General features: G+C 42.9%; 1 protein-coding gene across 4 annotated transcripts in view; it reads right to left on the reverse strand.

Annotated features, from left to right (window-relative positions):
* DPP6 (dipeptidyl peptidase like 6) overlaps nt 1-25,543 on the reverse strand; it is a 562,250-nt gene that overhangs the window by 134,347 nt on the left and 402,360 nt on the right. For all 4 annotated transcript variants that reach the window (XM_063126315.1, XM_063126297.1, XM_063126324.1 and 1 more), the window contains exons 5-6: nt 24,300-24,374; nt 2,356-2,408 (exon numbers count right to left, since the gene is read on the reverse strand). In XM_063126315.1, the coding sequence (XP_062982385.1) occupies nt 2,356-2,408; nt 24,300-24,374 (128 nt within the window). The remainder of the gene's footprint in view (nt 1-2,355; nt 2,409-24,299; nt 24,375-25,543) is intronic.

Genomic DNA, 25,543 nt, shown 5'->3' on the forward strand with positions numbered 1-25,543 from the left:
GTGTTGCCTGAACTTCATTCACAAAACATTAGGAACAGAACTGGGGGAGAAAGCGGAAGAGAAAATGGACACAGGTGCCCAATGGGTTTGTTTTTGGCACTGCTAATAAGCCTCTAATTCGAACATCTGCTGCTGAAAACACAGACATTAATAGGTTGTCCCTTTGCAAAATGAGAATAATAAAAGGTGTTCTTCTGGATAATGCTGATGCTCGAACCTTAAGGTTCCACTCAAATGGCTGGAAGAGCAATCAGCCCAGAAAGATATGAGACGGTTTGCAGATATAATCCCAGCCAGCAAAAGGTGACAGAGCTTGAAGTAGTGTGATAGGAATGCCAATATATTTTTGGTTCAGTAGCAACATGTATAAACTATATAATGGCTTATATAGCAGCCAATGATTAACCATTTCTCAGAAATAATTGAATTTTAATAAAATGACATGAGCCATCTTGATGCTAGAAATATGAGAGCCTTTTTGGTCCATGAAGCATTTCAGTTAAGGAAGGATACATTAGGTTTTTTTCTGTTTCTGCCCTGTGTCAGTTTCACTCATTAGATCTGTTTTGACCCATTTCCACAAATGCATTTTTTTAAAAAATAAATAAATAACACACATTCATGAAACATGCCTCATTTCGAATATTTTTTTTTCACAGAGTGCTTGTTTCTGTATGCATTTCACCCTAAAACATGCAGTTTTGTATACATTTTATCAGGCAACGCACATTTTAATAAGCATTTGGGTATGATTTTTGAGCCAAAAACTGCACTGCAAAATTTGGAGAAGTAGAAAAACAGTATGATAGGCTCTGATTAGTACATTTGTCTGAGAAGTGTGAAGCAACTTGGTCTGCTTAAAACTGAGGACCAAATAAAACACTTGAGCATTCCTAATTTTACACAGATACTTTGTTTGTTTGTTTGTTTACAAAAAAAATCCCCATATTTTCAACTAGAGGAGAAACCACAGTTCGATGGTAGAACCCAACACATGCAGAAGGTTGTAAATACAATCCCAAGCTAATCCCTTCTTAAATCTGCAATCCCATGCATGTTTAGGCAAAAAAGAAATCATTCAACTCCCCGGGATGCTGGAAGTTGTAGCACTTTTTTCTGTCCAAACATGCATAGGGTTGCACCCTGAAAGCTTCCGCTAGTAGGTGATGTGAAGGACACTTGTTCATCTGAGACCTGAGAGAGTTTCTGCCAGGCAGAACTGACAATGCAGAACTAGATGACCAAATGATCAGGCCCAGTATAAGGCAGGTTCTGATGATCCTAAGAGCAAATGATAAACTAGCAACAGGAGATGAGATGAACCAACTCAATCCAACATTGGGTGCAGATACTAATAAATATGGAGAAGCGCGTCCGGCCCTACTGCAAGGCCTCGGGCAGCTGATTCTGAGTGTTGTGAAAGGGAAAATTGTCCATTATTTAATTTATGATGACTGTATTTTATTTTATTTTTACTATCAGGGAGGGGAAGATGGGCCAGGAAGGGGGGTTTCTGCCTTGGGTACAGACTGGCCTTTGTTACTGTACACCTTGAGTTGGGGCAGGGGACAAAAGTGCCATTTGCAGCTCCATCTTAGACAGGAAAATGTCTTGGGCTACAATTCCCAGCATTCCTGACCATTGGCCATGCTAGCTGGGGCTGATGAGTGTTGAAATCCCAAACATCTGGATGGCAGGCTGAGACAGACCATTGGGCTCTTCTTATGTTTTTCAAACTAAAGATTGTAATTCAGTCCAAGCGCTGGTACAGCAACAACACTTTGCTGCCAACTATGGGACAGGGCTGTTAAAGGTTAAATTCAGTATGTGCCTTTTTTGAGGGAACCCCCTTAATTTCATTTAGGGATGTCGCAGGAGTCTGGGAAGGGGATGGAGTCCTGCGGATTCCAGTCCGGCATGCACTGAGTGTGGCAAGTGCAGCGATCCCCATGGGTCCACAGAGCTGCTGCTTTGGGTAAACTGGTCCATTTATGCCTGTAATTTTGCAGGGGCATTTATGAAAAAGGACGAGCTGCCATTTTTAAGCAAAATGGCAGCTCAGCAAGGGTTTGTGTCGGGGTGCTCGTGGACTGCCGGCAGCTTGCCACATGTGGTGAGCAGAGTCCGCTGGTGGGGGTCCAGTGAGCAGTGCTTGACCCAGACTATGGTGAGTTGCCCCATCCCTAATTTCATTACTGGCCTAATTTCATTTTGTACCGTGTACAATGGTTCAAGTACTGGAATACAAGTCTGCATTGCATAGGACTGTTGCCTTCGTCCCATTTGTCCTCCCTTCTTACCCTGTAGAAATAAATGCCTGCACTTAAAACGGAGACACTGCATTACATCACTTACCCATTAGGCAGTCGTCGAAGGACGTAAAAAGCTGTATATGAATGTTGGTACATCTGCAGAATGAAATTAAAATGCGAAAAAAGGGATTAGTAATGTAAAGTGTCAAGAAGTCTGTTATCATTACAAACCTAGCATACAAAAATAATAATCTGTGGTTGGGTGTTTGTTTTATATTTAATTGCATTTGCAAGAGGGAGAGAAAGATGTAAAATCAATTTTGTTCTGTCATAGAGAGAAAGAGTGAATTAACACACCTAGTTCTGTTGTGTATTCTTTCCACCTCACACCTTATTAGAACATTTGGCAAGTCCTACAGCTCCAGATGCTCTTGTGTCATTGCTATGGAGACCAGGTCTTTGATTATACCAGGGGCAGAGGCTCCCAGCAATAGCTAAATTTGGAACAACCATTAATGAGGACACCTTGGTCTGCCAGAGACAGGGTGCACAGCTATAACTAGACACAACAGGGAAATAGCCATCACACTGTTTTAATCCATTGTAAATATACCCAGGCATTACATTTGCTAGCACAGTGGAGAAAGTCACAATGCCCTTTGCCTGCTGTGATGTGAGAGTTTATTGGCTTTATTCTTGCTTCTGAACTTGAGATTTGATCTTGCTGTTTATTGTCAGTGGTACCAATTTACAGCAAGTCAAAAGAACATAAATCTTTGACCCAAGAAGTCGTATTCTGCAAGTCTGGCAAGAACGAAGTTAAAATTAAAAGAAAGGTATTAGAAATGGCATGCGGGGGGTGGGGGTGGAGAGATTATACCAACCAGGCCAACTAGGATGCTAGTTCTCATTGAGTTCCTCGGAGAGAAAATGAAATCTTCAAAGAGGGTTATTGCATTACAAGAAAACCTAAGAATTACTGTAGATTGATATTAGAAAGATACAGAGGATTCCATCTCAGTTCAAAACAATCAACAACCAAACCAGCTTTAGTTAGAGTGAACATATGAAAAGGAGGACAGGGCTCCGATATATTTAATAGTTGTATAAAAAAGGGAAATTCAGCAGGTGTCATTTGTATGCATGCAGCACCTGGTGAAATTCCCTCTTCAACACAACACAACATGTAAAGCTGCAGGATCCATGCCCTCTGGACCAGATATAAAAGAGGGCAGGGCTCCTTCAGCTTTAACTGTTGTGATGAAGAGGGAATTTCACCAGGTTCTCCATATATACAAATGACACCTGCTGAAATTCCCTTCTCAACACAACTGTGAAAGATACAGGAGCCCTCTCTTCCTTTTCATATGGTCACCTTAAATTATTAGCTATGGAAATTCTTATATTTGTTGTATTGCTACTTTCTTAAGAGCATATGTACACCACAGACTTAAACTGTTTTAATAGCCTCATTCCTTTCTTAGAGAACCTTTGGAATTGCAGGGGAACTAGGGGTTTCCAACAGAGAATTCTAAGCATCCCTTATAAACCACAGTTCCAGGATTCTTTAGGAGAAGCCATGACAGATAAAGTAGTATAGAAGAGATTCATTTTGGGTGGCAGTATGCTGTTCCAAAAAAGGAATGGAAAGGAAGCAAATGTAGAGTCATAAGGCTACATGATCAAACCACTTGATTTAATTCTGGCTCCTCTCTAACCAAATATTCTACTCCAAAATCCATGCTTCTCAAAGTCACAATATGCATTATATCTGAAAATATGAGGGTGCACTGTTGGGAAATGAAATGGTATTGCTTGAATTTAACTTTGCAGATGTATTTTGAGCGAGGTGGGGAAGACCAGCAAGACAAAATTCTGAAAGCAATTCTAGATGTTATGCACCATCTCTCCAAAGGAGACACATATCATATAATCTAGAGATTATTCTTTTCATAGATCTTTGGATACACATAGGACTACTGAAAGCAGTTTCTGGACAGTGGTCACGTTATATTTTAAATGAACACCCTCACAGAATGTGTTCTTCCAGTCTCTACTGCCCTGAGACAGATGATCTGGCATCCCTTTGATATGGAAATGCTGATGAAAACTTTTTCACAGTCTAAGGGAAAATAGCTCAGAGGCTGTTCATGTATTGCGATGCAAATTTTCTGCTGACGTGAAACTGGTTTTGGATTTTTCTTTTATTTACCCACAGAAGAATGACACTGGAATTGAAAACAGGGTAGGCAGAGGCCCATTCCAATTTGCTTTGAAACTTGGCAGCTCATTAAAAAATATAGATATATCCAAGATTCATGACCAAACAAAAGAATAACCGCAATGGTATTTTGTTCTCTGGGTCGTGTGGCTACAACAAGCAGGATCTTTATGGAAATAAATAGCCAGGGCTGGCCTCAGGGATGAGTATGCTGGACATTCACCCTCAGCAGAAGCACTTTGGAGAGCTCCTTTAGTGTTCTGACTGTTTCTGATTGAAACCTGGAGCAGATTCACCGCCCCACTGACATTGGAGCCACCAGCCTCCACTGGTTTGCAGAAGTGTACTGCCTGGGAAAAAGTCTGGGAGATTTCTGCAGGATCCGCAAATACAAATAAGACAGCACTGGTAGCATAGCAGTGTGGCCCTGAGTTCTTTTCATGGGCATTTCTGGGAAAGTCTGTGGGCAGAAAAGTTGGTTGTCCTGCTAGGTTTTGCATTCCTTTTATTCAAGTATTTATTTATTTCATGTCTAATCCACTTAGTAACTAATGTTCTCAGGAATGGGGGCAGAATTACAAACATTTACAAAATAAAATATCATAGACAGTTAAAAATATAAAATTTTGGGGAAAAGGATAGCATAGCAACGAGTTCTGAATAGTATGAACAATTATAGGATTATACAGTAATGCTTAAAACTACAAATTATATTTGTATTAAAGATGGAAGGCAGAAGTCAAACACATTTAATTAAAATGGTTTCTGTTTATTGGTTTTTGTCAATTAACATGGATATCTGTAATATTAGAAGAAATATATTTGAATATGCTACAGATAGAAGATTGTGGTGAATGCATACAGGAAAGAACGTTCTAAAGGTGTTTGGAGACTAATTTTTAATCGACCCTGGCTATTTTGGGCTCGGTGTTGTCAGTTCTGCAGTTGAAGCCTTCAAATGCACCAGTAAAATCATATTGGCTGAGGGCACTCTCTTCTGTGCTACCACAAACCATGAGCTGCACAGACCTGCATGACTGAGGTCCTCCTTGCCGGTCCCTCAGCCAGGATGAAGAACATGTTGCTGTTCTCCTGTTTTCCCCTCCCCAACTTGTCCTTCAGCACCTGTTCCTGAAAACCCATGCTGAAGAGGATGAACTGATTTGGAGCAACAGAGGATAATTGCTTCCCTGTAAAAGACTGCTCTGTGTAGGAGATATACAAATGATGCCCCTTGTTACGGCTTGTGGCGTGCAGTCATGTCAGAGCCCGTGGTCATGGAAACATTCTTGCTTCTAATTGCTAGGGTGCTGAGTCCTGACATTTTTTTATCATCGTTAACAGCGTCGCTGGGCTATCTAAAGTGCAAGCAATACTGTCAAAGATGTCCAGCTGGCCTAATATGTGGTGTAATTGAGCAACTCAAAAACAAATCTGGCCATAAATATCACATGTTTTGAAACCATGGTTCTGAGAGGAGCAAAAACTCTCCATGTATAGGCAAAAGGGTTGTATTTATCTTACACGTTTGCTGAATCCTGTCCTTCCCTTTGTCCACACATGCATGGATCCTTGTAGTGAGTAGAGGCAGAACTCCCTAACATCAACGCTGCCCTAGACCGCCAGATAACAGGCCACCAGTTTGTTGAGAAACACATTGTAATCCAACCAATTCATAAACTAGCTAACTTTGTGAGCCCACATTGATTTAGACCTGGGGTTGGATTCAGATTTATGCTGGATCAACTACACTGATGGAAGTGGACTTCCTTGACCCCTCCTTTCCATGGCAGCCCACCAGTCCCCTGAAAATGCTACAGAGAGAGCCAAGAGACCCTGCAGAATGGGGTAGCTTGGTGTGGGATGGAGGAGAGACCCCCCAAAATCAGGCAGAAGGTCTTTTTCCCCCACAGAAGGCATGTCCTGGATCCAAGTCCTGGTTAATATGACATATTTGCTGCCACTACTGTGTTTGGTCCTACACCACTCCAGAAAATGCCCTGGTAATGGTTAGGGAGGGTTGTCTTGGTATGTACCACACCTATGGTTGATCTTCCTGACTGGACAGACAGCATCAGCAGAGTACATAAGCATACAGCATGGTAAATTTCCCCATACCATTTCACAGGATTATAATGGCAACCAAAATGCCAGGGGTAGTTTGGCCATTTATACAAGCTCTATGCATCTGGAAGATGTGTTACCTGGACTGGCATGAGAGCAACCTCACATTGCTTAAGTTAAGATGAAAGCCATGTTGGGTTGGGTTTATGCTCTTTCCTCACCCGAGAGGAAGGAAGGAGTCAGCAGATTCAAGCTTACTCCCTCACACTGCTGTAAAGATAAGTTCTTACACCAAACAGGTCAATAGGAGTATAACTTTACTTTTCAGCATTGGCAATAGAACAACATACAATTCATTTCATTGCATATTCAGATTGCATTCTTCTTCCTTTCTTCTGAGAACTTTTAAACAATCTTTCCTACCAGCAATTAGTCTCCAGGAGTTCCAGTTTTCAGACCTTTTGCTTTGAAGCTTTCCTCCCGTGCCAGCCAAACAATGCAGTATCAGCAACCTTGCTCCCAACTCCTTTTCTGCAGCACTATTCCTTTCATCAATTCTTTTCCTTCTTCCAACCCCCTCCTACCAACTGCTTAAGACACTCCCTTTTTAAACTGTAAGCAAACTGACATCAATTAACTCAGGTGTTTCTTGCCTTCATTACAGACACCTGCCTAATTTGCTGCTGCGTTTCTCTACTTTCAATCTTTAACTACACCCATTCTTTGTAAAATATACATTTGATTATTTACACAATTTCAAAATATCAACAAGCCAGGCCTTAATCTGGGCAATGAATGATATTAACAATTCAAGCCTATCCATGTCTACTCAGAAATAAGCCCTACTAAATTCAGTAGGACTTATTCTCAGGTAAGGAAATATATATTATTGCAGCCTTAACTGTCCAAGCCCAGCTTGCCCTGACTTAACTGGATTGTTTCTCTTCAATTATTTCAGCACAGCGCACAGTAGCACAAGTTCTAAAATGGACCCCCTTCTTTGTACGTTCCCTCCTGTCCCGTGCCAGCCATCAATCACTCAATCAGTCAATCTGTCACCAGAGAAATTAATTTTCATTGTATTCACCCCACCAGTTTCAATTTCTTTCCTATGCTGAAAGGGCTAATTGCCAATGAGAAACTCTCAGCACTGCATCTCTATCTGAATCTGCTTCACTGCCTTTCTAGACTCAGCACCGAAGCTGGCCATAAACATATATAGGCTCACAGTGACTTTGCCCAGTTTTCTTTGCCTTTGATAGGATGGGAATAAGAAAATCAAGAGAGGAATAAAGGACTTCTAAGCTATGCGCTGAGTCACTGACATCTCTGACCTGTATTGGCTCATTTCTTCGTCTGCTTTTACTCAGCTCCATGGTTCCTTCACTTGAGAACTGAGATGAGAAGAGCATTTCTGCAAGCGCTCCACAGCTTTCGCATGCCCTTTGCGATGATACTGGCCTGCCACCACCTCTCAGCGTTGAAGAGCTTACAGAGGACGCGCTCATGCTGACAAGGTTTAGGTAGCCCTGAATTGGTGTGTTTGAAATGGTTGATTTTGCTGGTCACTAAGTCCTGCTTTCTTCTTTTTAAGAGTTATTGTTTTCATGACATTATATCTTAGACTGTATTTTGATGAATGTTGCTGTTGCTGTTGTTGTTGTATTATCATCTCTCTTTTCTCGCTCGTGGCGGTTTTTATAGATGGATGTGGTGGGCTTTGCAAAGTCATGCTATCTTTTACTGATTCAGGAATTACCTGACTATTGAGCATGTTTTAGGCATGATTGCTTTCTGCATGCTAGTGTGGATGTATTTTGGTAGGGCCAGCTTCTGAAGGTTTTCTGTATAGTTTTTTGATGTGATGCCGGTGACTGATGTGACTAATGTTGTTGTCGTTTATTATTCTGTTTATGTTTATATCCTGTCTTTTCCCCTCTTCCAAGGAACCTAAGGTGCTCACTTAGTCCTCCTTCTCTCCATCTCACAACAACCCTGTGAGGTAGGTTAGGCTAAGAGTCAGGGACTGGCCCAAAGTCACCCAGTGAGCTTCACGGCAGAGTGGGGACTAGAACCTGGATTTCCCAAGTCCCAATCTAACACTCTAACCACTACACCACACTGGCTCTTGCTGCCTTGAGTGTTTGTCAGAAGAGCAGATAACACTGTTTGCACACACCCAGCAACTATAGCAAAGGCCTCGATAGGTCTCGTATACAGCGTACTTAGCACGGCAGTTAATCCTAAGAGACTGCCTCCCTCCATGCTAAGATTTTTTGGTGACATGGCAGCTATTTCCTGAAGGTTCAAGAATAAGTGCAACCCAGGGAATTTTAAGCATGCTAAAATTATTGTGGGAAATCACACACACATAGCTTCCTACGGATCACACGCAATTACCTCCTTGTGGTCCCCACCAATCACTTAACATGCAGAAAGGTTGAGGGGATCTTTTGTAATGGATTGCATCACCTTTTGCCTTTACCAATCCACAGGCTCCCGTTTCAGTCTCCCCCCTTCTTACTGTGCTATTTTTGTGACTTATAACAGCACGAACGACCTTCAAGTAAGCCATTACTTGGCAGTTTATATAGCTTCGGCATCTCCTCTTGATGATGACAGACTGTGCAGAGATCTCTTACCACCTGTCATCATTAATAGGTTTTTCTACAGCGTTGGTGGCAGATATTTCATATGAATCCATTTTATCCCCTCTCGAACTGTGGAAAGGCATGCAATTCTAGTCATATTTGGGATATGTTCTGCATGGCCACATCTCACAATCCAGTCTTTGTGTTGAAATCGCTGCTTGTTGTAATGATGGCCATCTGTCCATGACCCATGGTCAATAGCATCGAAAGCTACTGAGATATCCAGGAGAATTAGTAAAGCTACATTCCCCCTGTTCTTATCCTTCTTACAGCGTAGGTCATCCATCAATACTCTGTCTTGCCTAATTGCTTCATCACCCTCAACTTTGCAGTAAAACAAGGAACTGAATTGAACAGGGTTGTATTCCACAGCAGATGGTGCTTGGGAACAACTGTATCAATCGCTGGAGTAATCCCTCTCTCCACAAAGTGACAAGAGTTTTGATGGGAGCAGCAGTCAACTAGAAACTCTTAGGATGAACCATCTTAATAGATACACCAGCCATGTGGAAGGAACTGCTCACTGCTCTAACTCTCACCAGGTAATGATTTTTCCATAACTAGCAAGTCACCAAAATAATAATAAAAAAGTTTTGCATATTTAGATCACCCCAGGCTAGATGAGAAGCCAGGTCCAGAGTATGGAGAGGCCCATGGTTGTCACAGCAGCCATAAAATTTCATGCCAAGCCTGGCAAGGCAGTTCCTAGCATGAATGATGAAGCTACCTGGAACCATAAGCCTAGGAGATTTCAGTGCCACATCTGAGACCATGGCCATCAGGACACCAGCAGTTGAATGGACAGTACACCAACAGAATCCATGATTGTTCCTGAATACCCAACACCAGGTACAAATGCTCAGGACTGGAAGACATCCTGTCAGCACCTTGAAAAGGGAGATGGGATCACTGCAAATTTCATCCCCGCTGCCAAGGCCTGCTGGCCCTGTTGGTACTATCTGAAGACACAGAAACAAAGCTTGGGTCCTGAATGAGTCATATTTTTATTCCAACTACTCTGACATTTAATAGCAGTGCCACAAGGGTAAAGGGCACATTGGCAGCACAACTCTGGGCTCCTTGGCTGATTGGAAAGCTTTAATATATCTGACCCCTCTTCACCCAACATAGCTCATCCTATCCCACCACCACCATAGTCTCTGTCACCTGGAAATTATTCATATCTGGACCAGTGTTGGCTCCAAGTTTTTGAGGGCCTCAATGGGCTCCCTCCCTCAGTGAGCCTACCTTCTCACAACCTTTGTCATCAGCTGCTATTGCTCCTCCTCTTTCTCATCATTGCTACAACTTGCTTGCTTGACAGGCAGAGAGCCAGTGAGGAAGTAGACCGTGGCATCTGCTCCTCTTCTTCTTCCTCTTCCTCTTCCTCCTCCTCCTCCTCCTCCTCACTACCACCACCACCACCATTGTCTAGGCCAAAGTGAGAGGCAGGTGAACAAACAGACTGCTATGGTGAGGAGGAGCAATTTCAGTGGGCTCTTGACAGGGAACGTCTGCTGGGATGTGGAACCCGCACATGCCTACCTTTGACACACGCCCTGATCTGCACACCCCATCCTCAATGTTATCACAGTTGCCCAGGAACATGCTAAATGTTCAGCCAGGTAAAAACACAACAGTCAGATAAAAAACACAAACAGCATTAGGTGGCAACGGGCAAATTGCAATATATAAGTTCAGCTAGATAAAACTGATAGACTGAACACAATAGCAGCAGAACATTATTGTAGCCACAGATAGCAAAGTGCAATATGCAATATAAAAACAAAGAGTGCAAGGCGCACGGAATCTGATGCCTTTTAAATAAATAAATCTTCACAGCAGCGTTTTTTAAATCAATGCATAAAGCGCTCAGTGCTAAAGTACAGGTGTAAAAGTGCTTAATATTTGTGTTCAAATATGCCGGTGAACAGAAAAATGATCACCAGAATGCATATAAAGACCACCGCTTGATGCCTGCTAGTTAAATAAATAAGAACAAATACACATTGATGGTATAATAATGTGTTTTACGAATTACAGCTGTTACTGATGTGTACTGACATCCGTATTGATTTCTGACACATTCACTAATTTTTGTTCAGAGCTATTTAGAACCACTTTACTTCAAGGCATGTATTTGCATTGCTTAGTAGGTTCCGGCACTATGCAGTCAGTTATATTAAATGTAAGTGATTATTATTGAGTTACTAATTATTACTGGTAATATATCAGCAGCACATTAATTATTTGTTCATAATAATATTTAATTCAATTTAATAAAAAAGATTAAACATGATTAATTTGACAATTTTAGCAAATTAATGTTAACATACCACTAAATAATCACATATCCTTTTCTTTAGTGACACACTAGCTGATAAGATACGTCTGCGAGGTAATCATCTTAAAGTAATAGACCAGTGCTTGGCCTGTGATTTAACTTTTAATCAAATTATATTTGTTTCTTTTCTCTCTCTCTTGCCCTCACAACAACCCTGCAAGGAAGGCCGATGCTAGGCCTGTGAGGTAACTTTTAAACAAATTAAATTTATTTCTTTTCTCTCTCCCTGCAACGCATTGCCAGGGCTGCCTTGAAGCCACCGCCATAATCTTCCGTCTCGCCACAGAAAATGAAAACTACAACTCCCGGCATGCCTTTTGCCACAGTGCCTGACTTGCCCAATGGGAGTCCTGCTGCTGAGACTCATGGGAAGTGAAGTCTGGCTGAGCCAGTCCGCACTGCACTGTGCAATTGGTGCCTGTAAGTAGGCCATGAGGGAGCTGGCCTGCTGACTGACTGATGGTTAGTTTGGTTGTTACCGTTGGCAGCAGGCCCAGAGCTGTGCCCAATTTCCCTCCTGCTCCCGTTGGTGACTAGCAACCGAGGCAGCCGGTCCAAGGCACTCTCCCTTCAGCCCCAGGAGGGCGAGCCACTGCCAGATCATGGCTACCAAAGCCCGATAAGCCTTCTCTCTCGCCCAAGGCATGCTGGGAGTTGTAAGCATAAGCCTAAGTCCCTGAATAACGTTGAACACTGTCTGAGGTATGTTGAGAGACAACTGGAGAGCGGGCCTTCTTAGTTGTGGCACCCTGCTTATGGATTTCTTTTTCCCAGGCAGGCTGGCCCAGTGACTGCATTAATGGCTTTCCAGTGCCAAGTGAATATTTCATTTTCCCCCAAGGCCTTTTAAAAAATGAGATTTTTTATGCTGCGTTTTTTTCCTGTCATAACTAAACCACAACATTCCAAGACAAAAGCTGGAATTACTGAATAATGTTTATGATTTTTATGGGTGGGTGGGAGGAGGCACCGTGAATGGGCAAAGCCCATTTATATGGGCTGTTGCCTTTTATGTGGAATTGGGTTGACTACCTGAGACTGACTTTAGGAGTCTGGGTTGTTAGAGGCATGCAGTGGCCACCCGTCTGTGCACTCGCAATGGCCACCAAAGGACGGTAAGTCTGGCTTTCCACGCAAGGCATGTTGGGAGTTGTAGGCATAAGCCTAGGCTTTTCATTAAATTCTTTAAAAATACTGAAAACACAGAATTTTATGTTTTTAGTTTTTTTCTGGTACATTGTATAGCCAGACCTATCAGTGGGCCAAATCCATTTAGAAGTGGGTAAACGTTTCCGGGCATACATCACACACACAACCAGAACTCCAAAGGAGCTATCCAAGGTGCTGAACCCTATTGTCAACATAAGTTCAGAGCCTTGGATAGCTCCTTTAGAGCTCTGGTGAGCCCTGACTGAAACCCAGAATGGATTCACAGCCTCACTGAAATTGGAGACACCAGCCTTCATTGCAAATTTGACTTTGGAAAGGAAAATATTTGGCTCCACTTTATTATTGTCTGCATCACGTATGTGCCATAGTAACAAAATTTCTAATGACCAGCACAGCATTGGTACCTTTGAAAGTGTTTCATCCCCATTTGCTAGATCCTGCCATGCTGGTAACACCAGAAACTGAGTATCATTTAATGGTTTAAAAGATCAGATCAGATTAGATCGGACCCTGTCTTAAAAGACTTTATGCAACCCCTTGTTTACAGCTAACATCTCAGGGATATTTCTTAGGTTATATTTTTATGGCATACATCTCTAAAAATGCTTAAATGTACACTTAAAACTATAAGGCTGCAGATTGCTGCGGACATGTTGGTCAAGATGTGTTTGTCACCATGTACTATGATGAAGTGTCCTTCAGCCCTCAGCAAAAGTCAGCACCACCCCACCGCCTTTTTGTCAATCCTGGAGGACAGAAATTGCAATGAAGAATGATCGGCTCTGCTACTTGGCTCTTGAAACTTGGATGGCTCCTTCAGAGTCCTGGCTGGTTCTGGCTGAAACCAGGAGTGGATTCACCGCCCCACTGACATTGGAGCCACCAGCCTCCACTGCATCTTGCTGCCCCATAGGATTTCATGACAACATTTCGAATGGCATTCTTTGCAGAAGGGTTTAGTTTGCAGTGAAACTCACACATTTTCACCTTTGTAAAAGCAATCTGAGCTACAGGTATTAAGCATACGCAAGCCAGCCCTTAGGAGAACCTTAATCCAATCTGCCAACTGGTGCTACATTCTCAAGCACAGACTTGATGTGCCAAGCAATTACAAAAGCCTTCTTTTTATTGCTTGGCCACCTGTCGCTCACAGCACTGTGTTAGCTCCACCGGAATCAAACTCCTGGCAGTGACAGAGTGACTAAAAGGTGATGTGATTCCCCCCGACTTTCTTTCTTTAGTCCTTTTCTTTTCTTTGGAATAAATTAGGGTAGCTGTGAAAAACATCCCCTCTCCTCTAACAGAATGTGTCTTTTCTGTTTGTTCCACATCAGGTTAATTGTGAAGGCTGCTTCTGTCTCTTGCATGCGTGTAACTACGCAAGTACCTACAGATAAGAAAAAAGTGGAGGCGAGGGAGAGGGAGAGGGAGAAGGAGAGGGAGAGACTGTTTCTGCACCTGACTTCCCCCGGATTGTCCCTGATTGTTCCTGTGCATCTAAATGCCACACAGGGGATCCCAGGAGGAGGCAGGGATTATCCCACCATTTTCCTGGGCTAACTCTTAGGTGCAGGGAGGGAGGGAGGGAGGGAGGAGGAGGAGGAGGAGGAGGAGGAGGAGGAGGAGGAGGAGGAGGAGGAGGAGGAGGAGGAGGATTGAGGTGACTTATCTACATGGTTGAAGAAACTACAGTTTATTCCAAGACCCTTTGAACTGGATGTTATCTGAGGGCAAAAGCAAGCAAAGCCAAACAAATGTTGCTTTTTGTCAAACTACAGATAAAAAGGAAAGAATATCAGCTAGTTACTAGCTCTCCTCCTGTGCAACTGTCTATGGTGCTCCTGCCTTGCATTCCCTTTCCAGCAATGGTAGGTGGAGAAAAGCAGGCAGTGGTGCTACAGGGAATCAATCTGCAACCGGTGATCTAGTGCAGAGGGGAGAGCACTTTGGGGTCATTTACAACGCACTGCGCTATGGCCAATCAGCAGCCACCCCACAACTTCCCTCTCAAAAGGGTGCATTTTCGCAGAGGTGTTTTAGTGGGTCTTTTCCCCTTAAATGTGGCTCTCACGTGTTTCAGTTGCAGTGTGACCCCTTCCTCTGAAGTCAATCCAGCATGCTCAGGGTGCCCAGGGATGTGTCTGTGACTGCTGCGATGTGGTCAATGGATGGGGCTTTCTCCCCCATAATTTTTCCGTCATTATTTTCCTGCAGCTCCCTTCTCTACTTTTTATTTCTAAGTGCAGAAAAACAAAACCCAGACATTTATACCATACTGTAAGAAATGTTAAAACAAAACATCTGAAAACCATCACCTGTAAATTTCCATAGCAAGGCCGGAGGCTTGGGTGGCTATCAACAGATCTAAAATCATGATCTTGGAATTCTGATATCATTGAGAGTCTCTTTCGAGTATAAGTGTGGTGTAGTGGCTAAGGTGTTGGACTGGGAGTTGGGAGATCTGAGTTCTAGTCCCCACTCGGCCATGGAAACCCACTGGGTTACTTTCACGGACTCTCAGCCCAATCTACCTCACAGGGTTGTTGTTGTGGGGATAAAATGGAGAGAAGGATGCCACCTTGGGTTCCTTAGAGGAAAAAAAGGTGGGATATAAATTAAATAAATAAATAAGTAAACCATGTTTAAAATCATGATTGTGTGAACATGCAAACGCACAATCCCGCTGTTATTCAGAGGCTCTTTCATTCATAAGAGGCACCTGCAGTGATACGGATAAAGTGAGACCAAACTGGGACTGTCACAACTTTGGGGCTATCTCCATCTCTTCCATTGAGCAGGGGGTGGGGAACAAGTCGCTTATTCACTGAGCCACATATTTAAATCAGTCACCCCCAGCCAATAATTGGCTCATCCCAGTTACAGCAATGATTAATTCTTGTTTTTCAGCAGTATGCAATCACATTGTTTTTCCCACAAAAGAGATACCAGCAACTGTTGTATCAGCGCTTGAAGTCTTCATGCATTAACTGTGGTCCTGAAGAAATCTTGAATTTCTCAGTTATTTAATTGTACTTGGCTAGCTAACAACACTGTAATGGAGTCCTAAATTAGGAAACACAGAACAAACAGCTTTAACAAAGATCTGGGCATTCCTTTATCTTTGCCACACCCCATTAGAGCTATTGCCATTCATAATAAAAGCAATTAAGTATTCTCCATTTAATATCTCGTGCGTCACTCAACAAAGCCACTTTCCTCTTCATTTACTTTCCGGTGTTTCTTTTATTACCAATTACACAAACTGCAGTGGTTAATTTAGATTACCATAAGGCCTTCGCAACACTATATAGTGTTTAAACATTATTAAGACCAAGCCACTCAATAAGTCCATCATGGATCTTTGTAGAGAGCACTAGAAGGTCCTTGTCTGGACAGTTTAAAATTCAATCTCCAATATATATCATATCTAATTAAAAGTCTGAGCACAAGTTCTGGCTTAAAACCTTCTTACTGTTCAAACATTGGAGAGTCCTTTGGCAAGAAGTGCTGAAGGCATACAACTTATCACAGTTAGGAGGGCTGAATATGCCCATCAAGACACTGAAATCTTAGTCCAAGGAACACTGTAATACTGTCCCCAAAGAATCTATCGCTATAATAAAGGTTGCCAGAAATTCAGGATGGACTTGGACAGTGCCGGAATTGCACTCTGCACTCCGAAACTAACTGCCAAGTCTCTACAACACTCGATGCATTTGTGTCACATCTTAAAACCTTCACATTCCTATCACCTACAGCCAAAGCAGGGGACTGGAGGATGACTCTAGAGAAGAAGATTGCTTTGGCTAAACATCCTTGTAATACATAATACACCCAAGTTGAAACTGTTTATTTCTTCATTATAACATAGTGCTGGAAGGAAAGAAAATGTCACCTTTTCTTTCCCGCCCTCAAACATTTATTTCTTAAGAGAAAAGGTTTTATTTAGATAGGACAGCTGCTGTGAGCATTAGATGTGAACAAGACAAAGTACCCTGTGGCATCTTACATCAGCCCTGCCCTCCAGGTGTGTGGACTACAATTCCTAGCATCCTTGACCATTCACCATGCCAGCTGGGGCTCATAGGAGTCCATCTGGAGGGCACCAGGTTGGGAGAGGTGGTCATATACCAATTATTGTAGTGTGGCATAAGATTTTGCATATTTTTATGGCGGCATAAACTTTGCGACTTGGAGTGGTGTGACCTGAGAATTCCCACAAGTGGAAAACATCATACCAAGGCAGAAGAAGATGCGGCTAGTATGGGAACAGGCCATGGGGAAGAATGGGTAAAGCATTAAGGAAGAGATTTGACTGGACCAAGGGACTGGTGTCCCTTGATTGATTGTCAATGTGTTCCAGCATAAGATGATAATGAAAATGATGATGATGATTGATTTAACCTAAATTCTGAGACCTATTCATCTGTCTGTAAACAACCTCATGCCACCACATCTGTGAGACAATACATGCAAGAATGGGTGAAGCACAACAGGTATGGAGGAGCAGGGGAACCTTTTTATGTCTGCTTCTATCACTCACTCATTTCTAACAGAGTTATTTCTTCATTCATTTATTACGTCACTTCCCTCTCCCTTTAGGTTTTGCCACGTCCACAAGGCAGCTCATAAAATAAAATAATCGGAGCTGTCATGAGCTAGGGCTTAGCTGAGTAATTGTAAGAGCATCAGTCAAGTAATACATTAATTAAATTTGCATATGAGCAAAACAAGTGTTGTGTGGACACATGTCATAGTAGGGCATCTTTTTAACAGAGGGATTCCCTTGTCTGTGAGAGAGACCTGGGTGTGGGATGGGGGGGGAATGCCTTTTTAAAGATAGCCCTTGTCATCTGCTGTGCTTACAATAACTTGCATTAAAATAATTTAAAAGACACCAGAAAACTGTTGCTCAGTTATTATTATTTTTAAAAACGTCTTTTTAGCCAATCAATTTTTTTCAGTGATTACTTCATAAATCAATAACATGTTGCAGCCATAAAAATGACCACTAAGAGATAATTAATAACGAAAAACTTTTACAGTGCTGTCCTATAATGTCTACTCAGAAGTAAGTCTTATTGAATTCAATGGGGCTTACTCCCAGGGAAGAGAGCACTGGATTGCAACCCTATGCATATTTTGACAGGAAATACTCCTCCAACTCTCAGGATGCCCTAGCCAGGGAGTAGTAGGACTTTTTTTCTGTCTAAGCATGGATAGGATTGTGCCTTTAAAAAATTAAATAAGTCAAAGGCAGATAATATCAAACATAAAACCAAGCCAGAATAAAACCTCAGAGCATGTGCACAATGCCGTTCTTTAACAATACATGGGAAGGCACTTGGGATAAGGGAGAAAGCTACCACATCAGAGCAAGTGCTTCCAGACAGATGTAAGCCCCTGCACCTCTTTATTTAGCCAGTCATTCCTGGTTGCTCCCTGCTTGTCCTGAAGATTGGACACTTTAAACCAAAGATCTATCTGCCGTAGCAAGCAGACAGAATTCCCCATGCCTGTCTGTCAAAATAGCCAAGGAGAAGCAGACTTGAACAATTACCCTTGGGTTTCTGTACCCTCTTGGGATGATGAAATGTCCCTCTGTCGAAACGCACACGCTCATAGCTTCTACTTTATGAACCTGGCGTCTGCCTGCCTGTCTGTCACAAAGATGCAGCAGAGGCCTTTGCCCATTGCCAACCTATTTGAGCAATTCTTGTTCAGTCTTAACAAAAACATGTGTGTGTCTATCACCCTTTTCAAACATTCTAAGGGCATACAGCATTCATTAGAACATGGAAGCAGGGAATCTCTATGCACATTCTAATGCAGGGGTGCAGAACTCATAGCTCCGATGAGTGAATTGTCAGGACCAAAGTAGATGTTCAGTCAAGGATGGCCCAAGACATTTTGCTACCTGAAGTGAAATTCCCATTCCATGTACAAAAACCTCCCAAATCCATGTATAAAAGACTGGCAGTTGAATCTTCCTTCAGCACTAGAGATGGGACAGCATCCTCCACGGCACCTGAATGCATCAGGCTAACGCAGCAGGCTGCAGGGCCCACAGATCTTTCCTCTAATACCTTACTGCTGCCTTCCGGCATCAGCCGCCTGAGGCAACTGCTCCACTCTGCCTAATAGCAGGGCCAGCCCTGTGTTCAGTGGGGAATGGCGAAGAATTTTGTTCAGTTCGCCATGTAATTTTTCACTATGTGAACCAAAACTCAATTATTCTTCAAAGTTTCCATTTTTCTGAATTTTTAATAAATACAAAAATGCACACATTCAACAAAATGATGTTCAGATTTGCATTATATTAGGAAGTCTGCTTGCAAAAATGTGTATATTAGGCAAAACGTATACAAAATAGCATGTAGTAGGCAAACTATGCACAAAATTGCTTATTATTTTCATGAACGTTTTTTTTTAAAAAAATCGCAAAGTTCAGGATGGGCCAAATTTAAGATGGGAGAAATTCTCAAAGTTTGGATTGAACCAAACTTAAGATTGGAAAAATGAGAAACTGAAATTGACACATTCATCCATCCCTATTAAGAGGAAGAAATCGGTTTGGGTATCCAAATCCTCCACCAAACCTTGAAAAAGCAGGGCAGAAAAGGGGTTCTGATTTAGATGAAAGAAGTGGCAGGTAGAAGAGGGGGTTCTTAACACACACACTCGTCTGCTGCTTCTCCCCTAAATACCCTCTCTTGGCCACTTTTCACCGGCTGGGTTTTCTTAAATGCATGGTTGCCATTGCTGGGAGAAAAGTAGCTGAGGGACAGGAATGTATTTATTTATTTATTTATTTATTTATTTATTTATTTATTACATTTTTATACCGCCCAATAGCCGAAGCTCTCTGGGCAGTTCACAAAAATTAAAACCACAGTAAACACCCAACAGGTTAAATAGGCAGAAAATTGTGGATGTGGGCGGGTTAAGCAACCTTCTCCCTCCTGCCAATTTTCCCTCTCAAAGCACTTTTTAGATGTCCAACAGAGAGGAATATTGGGCTCCTCTAAACGAGCAATTTATTGCACACTTGAGATTGGCTACTCACAGAAGTTTGCAGATCTTTTACATGACATCATCAATGACCAGGATGTCTCCTGCAGAATCCCCTGGAAATTCTGCCACTTTTAAAGCGGTAACATCCTGAAAAAAGTGGGATCTTCCATCACAAGATGGCCCTTTCTCATTGAAGTGAATGGAGGGGAAATATTCAATTCAATTCAAGCCATGTGGTCACCCCTCTCCACCCATGTAATGCACACCATAACAATTGTGTCAAAAAGCAGAAAGCACAAAAGCCCCAGGTAAGCAATACAAATTCCCCTTAACATATATGCTTATTGATTCTAATCCACCTGTGATACAGGATACAGTGATTCTATGCATGTTTACTTAGAAGCAAATAGGTATTTCTTTGATTGTAAGATGCCATCAATTGTAAGATGCACGCTAATTTCAGTACTACCAACAGAAAAAAAAAACCTAAGACACACCCATGATTCTAAGATGCACCCCATTTTTAGAGATGTTTATATAGGGGGGAAGTGCGTCGTAGAATTGAAGAAATAGAGTGTCACTGAGTTCAATGAGATTTACTTGTAAGTAAATATGCTTCCACTGCAGCTTTAGTTACTTAGGCGTTTGCTAGACCTGATGGAAAATCTGGGGGAGAGGAGGGGAGACCTCACGTTATGAATAACATGAGATCTCGCCCTTATTCACATGCAAGCTGTGACGAGCTCTGGAGGAGAGCTGTTGCGGCCGCCATTTTTTTTTTTACTTTTAAAGTGGCGGCAGCAGTGCAGGAGCCAGGAACGGTAAGTAGGGGTGGGTTGTTTTTTTAAAATAAAATAAAATCTCCTCCCCCATCCGCAATCTCCCCCCTGGCTCCGTTCTCCTTCCCCCCATCCACTATCTCCCCCCTTGGCCCCTTTCTCCTTCCCCCTGTCCATGATTTCCCCCCCTGGCCCTGTTCTCCTTCCCCCCGTCCGCGATCTCCCCCCCTGGCCCTGTTCTCCTTCCCCCGCCCGCGATCTCCAATCCCCCCCACCCGCAATGTCCGATGCCCACCCACCCACCATGTCCGATCGCCCGATCGCTCGCCCACCCGCCATGTCCGATGCCCTCCTGCCCACGATGTCCAATCCCCATCCCCCTGGCTCCATTTCCCCCCTATCTCCCCCCCACTGCCCTGATGGCCGCAGCACTCCTGTGGAGCGCTGCGTGCTTCCGCCACTTTTCCCAGCTACTCGTGAGTAAATGCAATCGGGGAAAAGTGGTGCAATGGGCTACACGCCCATGGTCTCGGGCTCAGCCCGAGACTGCAGAAAATACTGGGCCAGAAGCTGTGCTGGTTATCCCGGGCCAAGGGAGGGTTACCCCTGCCTGAGCCTGGGATCCCCTGTGCGTCATCTGGATGCCGGGTTAAACCCTGGTCTAGCAAGTCCCTTAGACTTTTCTACAAGAACCACCATTATTCTACAGAGGGTTCAAATTTAGTTAGATGCGGAAGAGAGGGCGGGGAGAGAGACTGGGGCCATGGCTAGACCAGGCCTATATCCCGGGATTGTCCAGGGATCATCCCTGTGCATCCAAATGACACACAGGGGATCCGGGGAGCAGGCAGGGACAACCCCTCCATTTGCCTGGGATAATCCTTAGGTCTAGCTAAGGCCAATGAGATTCAATTTATTCTGCTATGGCTGCAAATGGAGATGGTCAAGGAGTTATACAATGGACTGAAACCCTATCCTTGGCCATTGGAATTCTACTTAGCCTCATTTCCAAAGATTTTTTTACCAAGCATTTTCAAGCAACTTTTAGCCTAGATTATCCTCTTTTTAACTTTGACACATAAATTGCTTAGATTCTGCAGACAGTGGGCCTTCTGTTCAAATTCCTTCGATGTCTAAGATACTCTAATAGTAATAAATGTTAATAGTTCGTCCTCAGCTGTAGCACTGGGAATGGAAAGATTATAATTAATGTGCTATTTCAGCAGCAAAAGACACTGACATTTACTTTTCGTTAAAGTTTATAGAGTGATTGACGAAGGAGGCTTGGTAGGAACATTAGACAAAACTATACAAAAGGGAAGGGTAGAAATCCTTGTAGCAAAGTCATGTCTGTACAACCTCTGCAAGACCATCTATCTCTGTATCCACTAAAGTTCAGTTGATACCCTTTGCGTCTGCTAGATGGCAGTGTGATCCACTTGGGGGAATATTGATTTCTTAATGCATACATAAAAGCTGGTATTAAAATAGCCCAATGGGGGCATGCATGCAGGCTTCATCTGTTTAAGAGTGCCAATTTTCTGCTATGTGTATTCTATTCCCCCCCTCCCCTAATGCTGGGAAAGATTGTTTTAATGTATCTTTATAGATTACCTCCTTTGGTTTGCTGTGAAATCTCTTGGTTTTGCTGATGAAATCCAGAAGCTATAGCAACTGGGAGCTAAATCTGTATGACATACTGGGCCTGTTCAGATGACACTTCAGGCTCTGTGGTTAGCAAAACTGTTTTTCTGGGGTTGGCACTAACCACAAACTGTGCTGTTGCTCACAACAGTTTAAGCCACGGTTAAAGCCACTAACCCTGCTGCAGACGGTCCGACTGTGGCTAGTGAGTGAGCAGGGTTTAGCAAAACACATTGGACAAGGCCCCTTAAGCCCTGCTGCTTAACCAAAAGCCTTAATCAGTGGGGTTTAAGGTGTCTTCTGAACAAGGCCCCTATAACAAATTCAGATTTGTGGAATGTTACTGGAAAAATTAGACCTTTCCTGACATTAGGGCCGTTTATACACCTGCCTTTTTTCCTGAGATCGTCCTGGGATCCTCCCTGTGCATCCAAATGACACACAGGGGATCCCGGAAGCAGGCAGGGATGATCCCTCCATTTGCCTGGGATAATCCTTAGGTGTAAAAAGGGCCTAGGATACTGCACATTTTGAAACACACACACACACACACGTTTGTGTGTTTTTAATTATGTTTTTAATATATTTGTTTTTCTGTTTGTTTTCTCTACATTTATTTTAATCTTGGTTTTTAGTATTGTTAGCCACCATGAGCACCCTTTTGTTTGGTGGAAAGCTGGAGTACAAAGCAAATACTTCAACAAATGCAAACTTCATGTGGGTGGAGGGCCATGCACTTCAATGAGAAGTGGTAACTTCACCAGCTTAGTGGCCATGTACATTGAAAAGTTCTCCCAGACAACTTTTTCGTTTGAAAAATGTAACTGAAGGCACTCTACTGTTTTGATTATCAATATTTCCATCCAAGGGTTGCTAGGAGGAGAGGAAGGGGAGAAAGAGGTCACCAAGGACACAGTGTCATTATTAGAACAGATGGGTCCTTTGTTTCTATACCCACCACTGACCACAAGCCAGCATTCTAACGGGTTTAAGAATTGCTGTGTTAATTTGTGGCTGTTTCCAAAAGAGGTGACTGAACCCATGTCTCCCTCTTTGTTTTGGCAAATGCAAATCATTACAACAATATTCAAGCTGCTTTTTAAATTCCCCCAAGGAGAGAGAGAGAGGGAGGGTGATAAGAAAACGAAAGACCAAGGAAGAACATTAGAAGAGCCATGTAGGGTCAGACCAAGGGTCCATCTAGTCTAGCATATTCTGTTCACACAGTGGTTGACCAGGTGCCTGTACAAAACCCCAAAGTATCACAAGAGTATGACAGCCCCTTCATGATTCCCCAGCAATGGCATACAGAGGCATACTGCCTCCAACAGAGGAGGTAATATATAGCCATCATGATTAGTAGCCACTGATAGCTTTATCCTCCATTACTTTGTCTGATCCCCTTTTAAAGCCATTGAAATTGGTGGCTGTCACTTCATCTTGTGGTAGCGAACTTCATAGTTTAGCTGTACACAGCGTGAAGAAATACTTCCTTTCATCTGTCCTGAATCTGCCACCAATCAGCTTCACAGGTTGACCCCTTTGGGTTACTGTATTGTGAGACAGGGAGAAAAATGTCCCCCTACCCACTTTCTCCACACCATGCATAATTTTGTATGTCTTAGTCAAGTCTCTGCCATGATCCAGTGCACAGAGTACAGTATACAAAGAATACTAACGTCCCAGTTAATGTATCCAGAGTACTGTGACATACAGATATAATCAGATACACCACGCTAGTCGAATGGAGAGAAGCCACCAACAGACATTAGTTATGGGTGTTAGGAGGTAATGACTGTAGGCCTATCTTCACACCTAATGTTGACTACTAGCTGGTGTATATGTTGATGCCTGGAAAGTAGTCACTGGGAAGATCCATTAAGTATATGATACTTTTGAAAAGTATATGATACTTTTTAAGTCCTTCTCCTTTCTTCTGGTTACACTTTGCCCCACTTTAACTAATACCCCATCCTCCCCTTCTTTTTGCACTGCTGCAGTTGCCCACAATGCCATTACCTCACACTATGTTTGAACAAGACCTAAACTCTTTAGCAATCAAGGTTTATTCTGTAGGAATCTTTGCGTAACCCATGGCCACCTCATCAAAGGAGGAAAATGCAACCAACCGTTTGCCCATAACATAGCTGGTTTACTTACCGGCACAATATCATATGCAAAAAGTCCATATTCTCTGTCTGGTGAAACTTCATATCGAATAGCCTTTATTGACACCTAAAAACAAAACAAAACCCAACACCCCGAATAAATACATTTTAATACGCAGGCATAAATTTGAAATGTTGACAACATGGCCATGATGTACTCGTATTTTTGCATGCGGGTGAGATAGACTTGCTCTACAATAGCGAAATGCGCATTTTCTAATGGAAATTGTCAAGATTCTCATTTTGCAATTTTAAGAGGAGGAGGAGGAGGAGGAGGAGGAGGAGGAGGAGGAGGAGGAGGAGGAGGAGGAGGAAGAAGAAGAAGAAGAAGAAGAAGAAGAAGAAGAAGAAGAAGAAGAAGAAGAAGAAGAAGAAGAAGAAGAAGAAGAAGAGGAGATATGTGAACATTCTGACATTGTAAATATCAGCAGATATCAAGGCTTCTAGGGGTTGGCTCACACTTTATTGCAGGTAGACTGATGCAAAACTATCGATCCGATTTGTGAGCAGAGAGATTGGGGGACAATTTCACCAAATCCCTCCAGGCAAAGGAGAAATTCTCAAGTGTCCCCCAGGCAAGGCTCACTGTTGGCAGGGGTTGTAGCACAGCTTCTAACATGTCTGTAATGGGTTTGGGGGGATTTTTGTGTACTGCCACCGCAAGTGGCAACAGCATCAACTGTGCTGGCAGGCTGCCCCCCATTTTGCATCCTCCACAATGCAGGTGTGGGGAGTGTTGTATCTAGCTCCACGTAATAGGTAGAGCTAGCGCTGTGCCTAAATCTATCCTCAAATTTCCTGTAAATTTTCTTCTGCCCTAAAGGAGGCTTCTATTTTTCTGCCTCATTCGTAGGGCGTGTGTGTGTGTGTGTGTGTGTGTGTGTGATGTTTTTCAGCGTACCGAATCACAGCAAGGCAGACACAGGTGCTGGGTCTGCATCTTCTTTCTGCTACACTTCTCCCCATTGTCCTGCATCTCCCTGGCTACCTGATCGGTAAAAGCCTGAAGAGAGGAACTACCTCATGGTGTCTTCCCTTGGGATTTACTTGAATTGTGGGAAGCCAAGGAGGCTGCCAGAGATATGCTCGTACAATGCAAAACAGGATGCTTGCACACTTTCCATGGCCTCCTCCAAAGCCAAACCCAGTCCATGAGGCTTTCTGTGAAATTTGCTTCACCATTGAATTTCTTTTTGAAATATATCCCCCCCCCCACTATGAAACTGAATTGGAATG

Source organism: Elgaria multicarinata, chromosome 1 (genome assembly GCF_023053635.1).
Source record: "Elgaria multicarinata webbii isolate HBS135686 ecotype San Diego chromosome 1, rElgMul1.1.pri, whole genome shotgun sequence".
Lineage (NCBI taxonomy): Eukaryota > Metazoa > Chordata > Lepidosauria > Squamata > Anguidae > Elgaria > Elgaria multicarinata.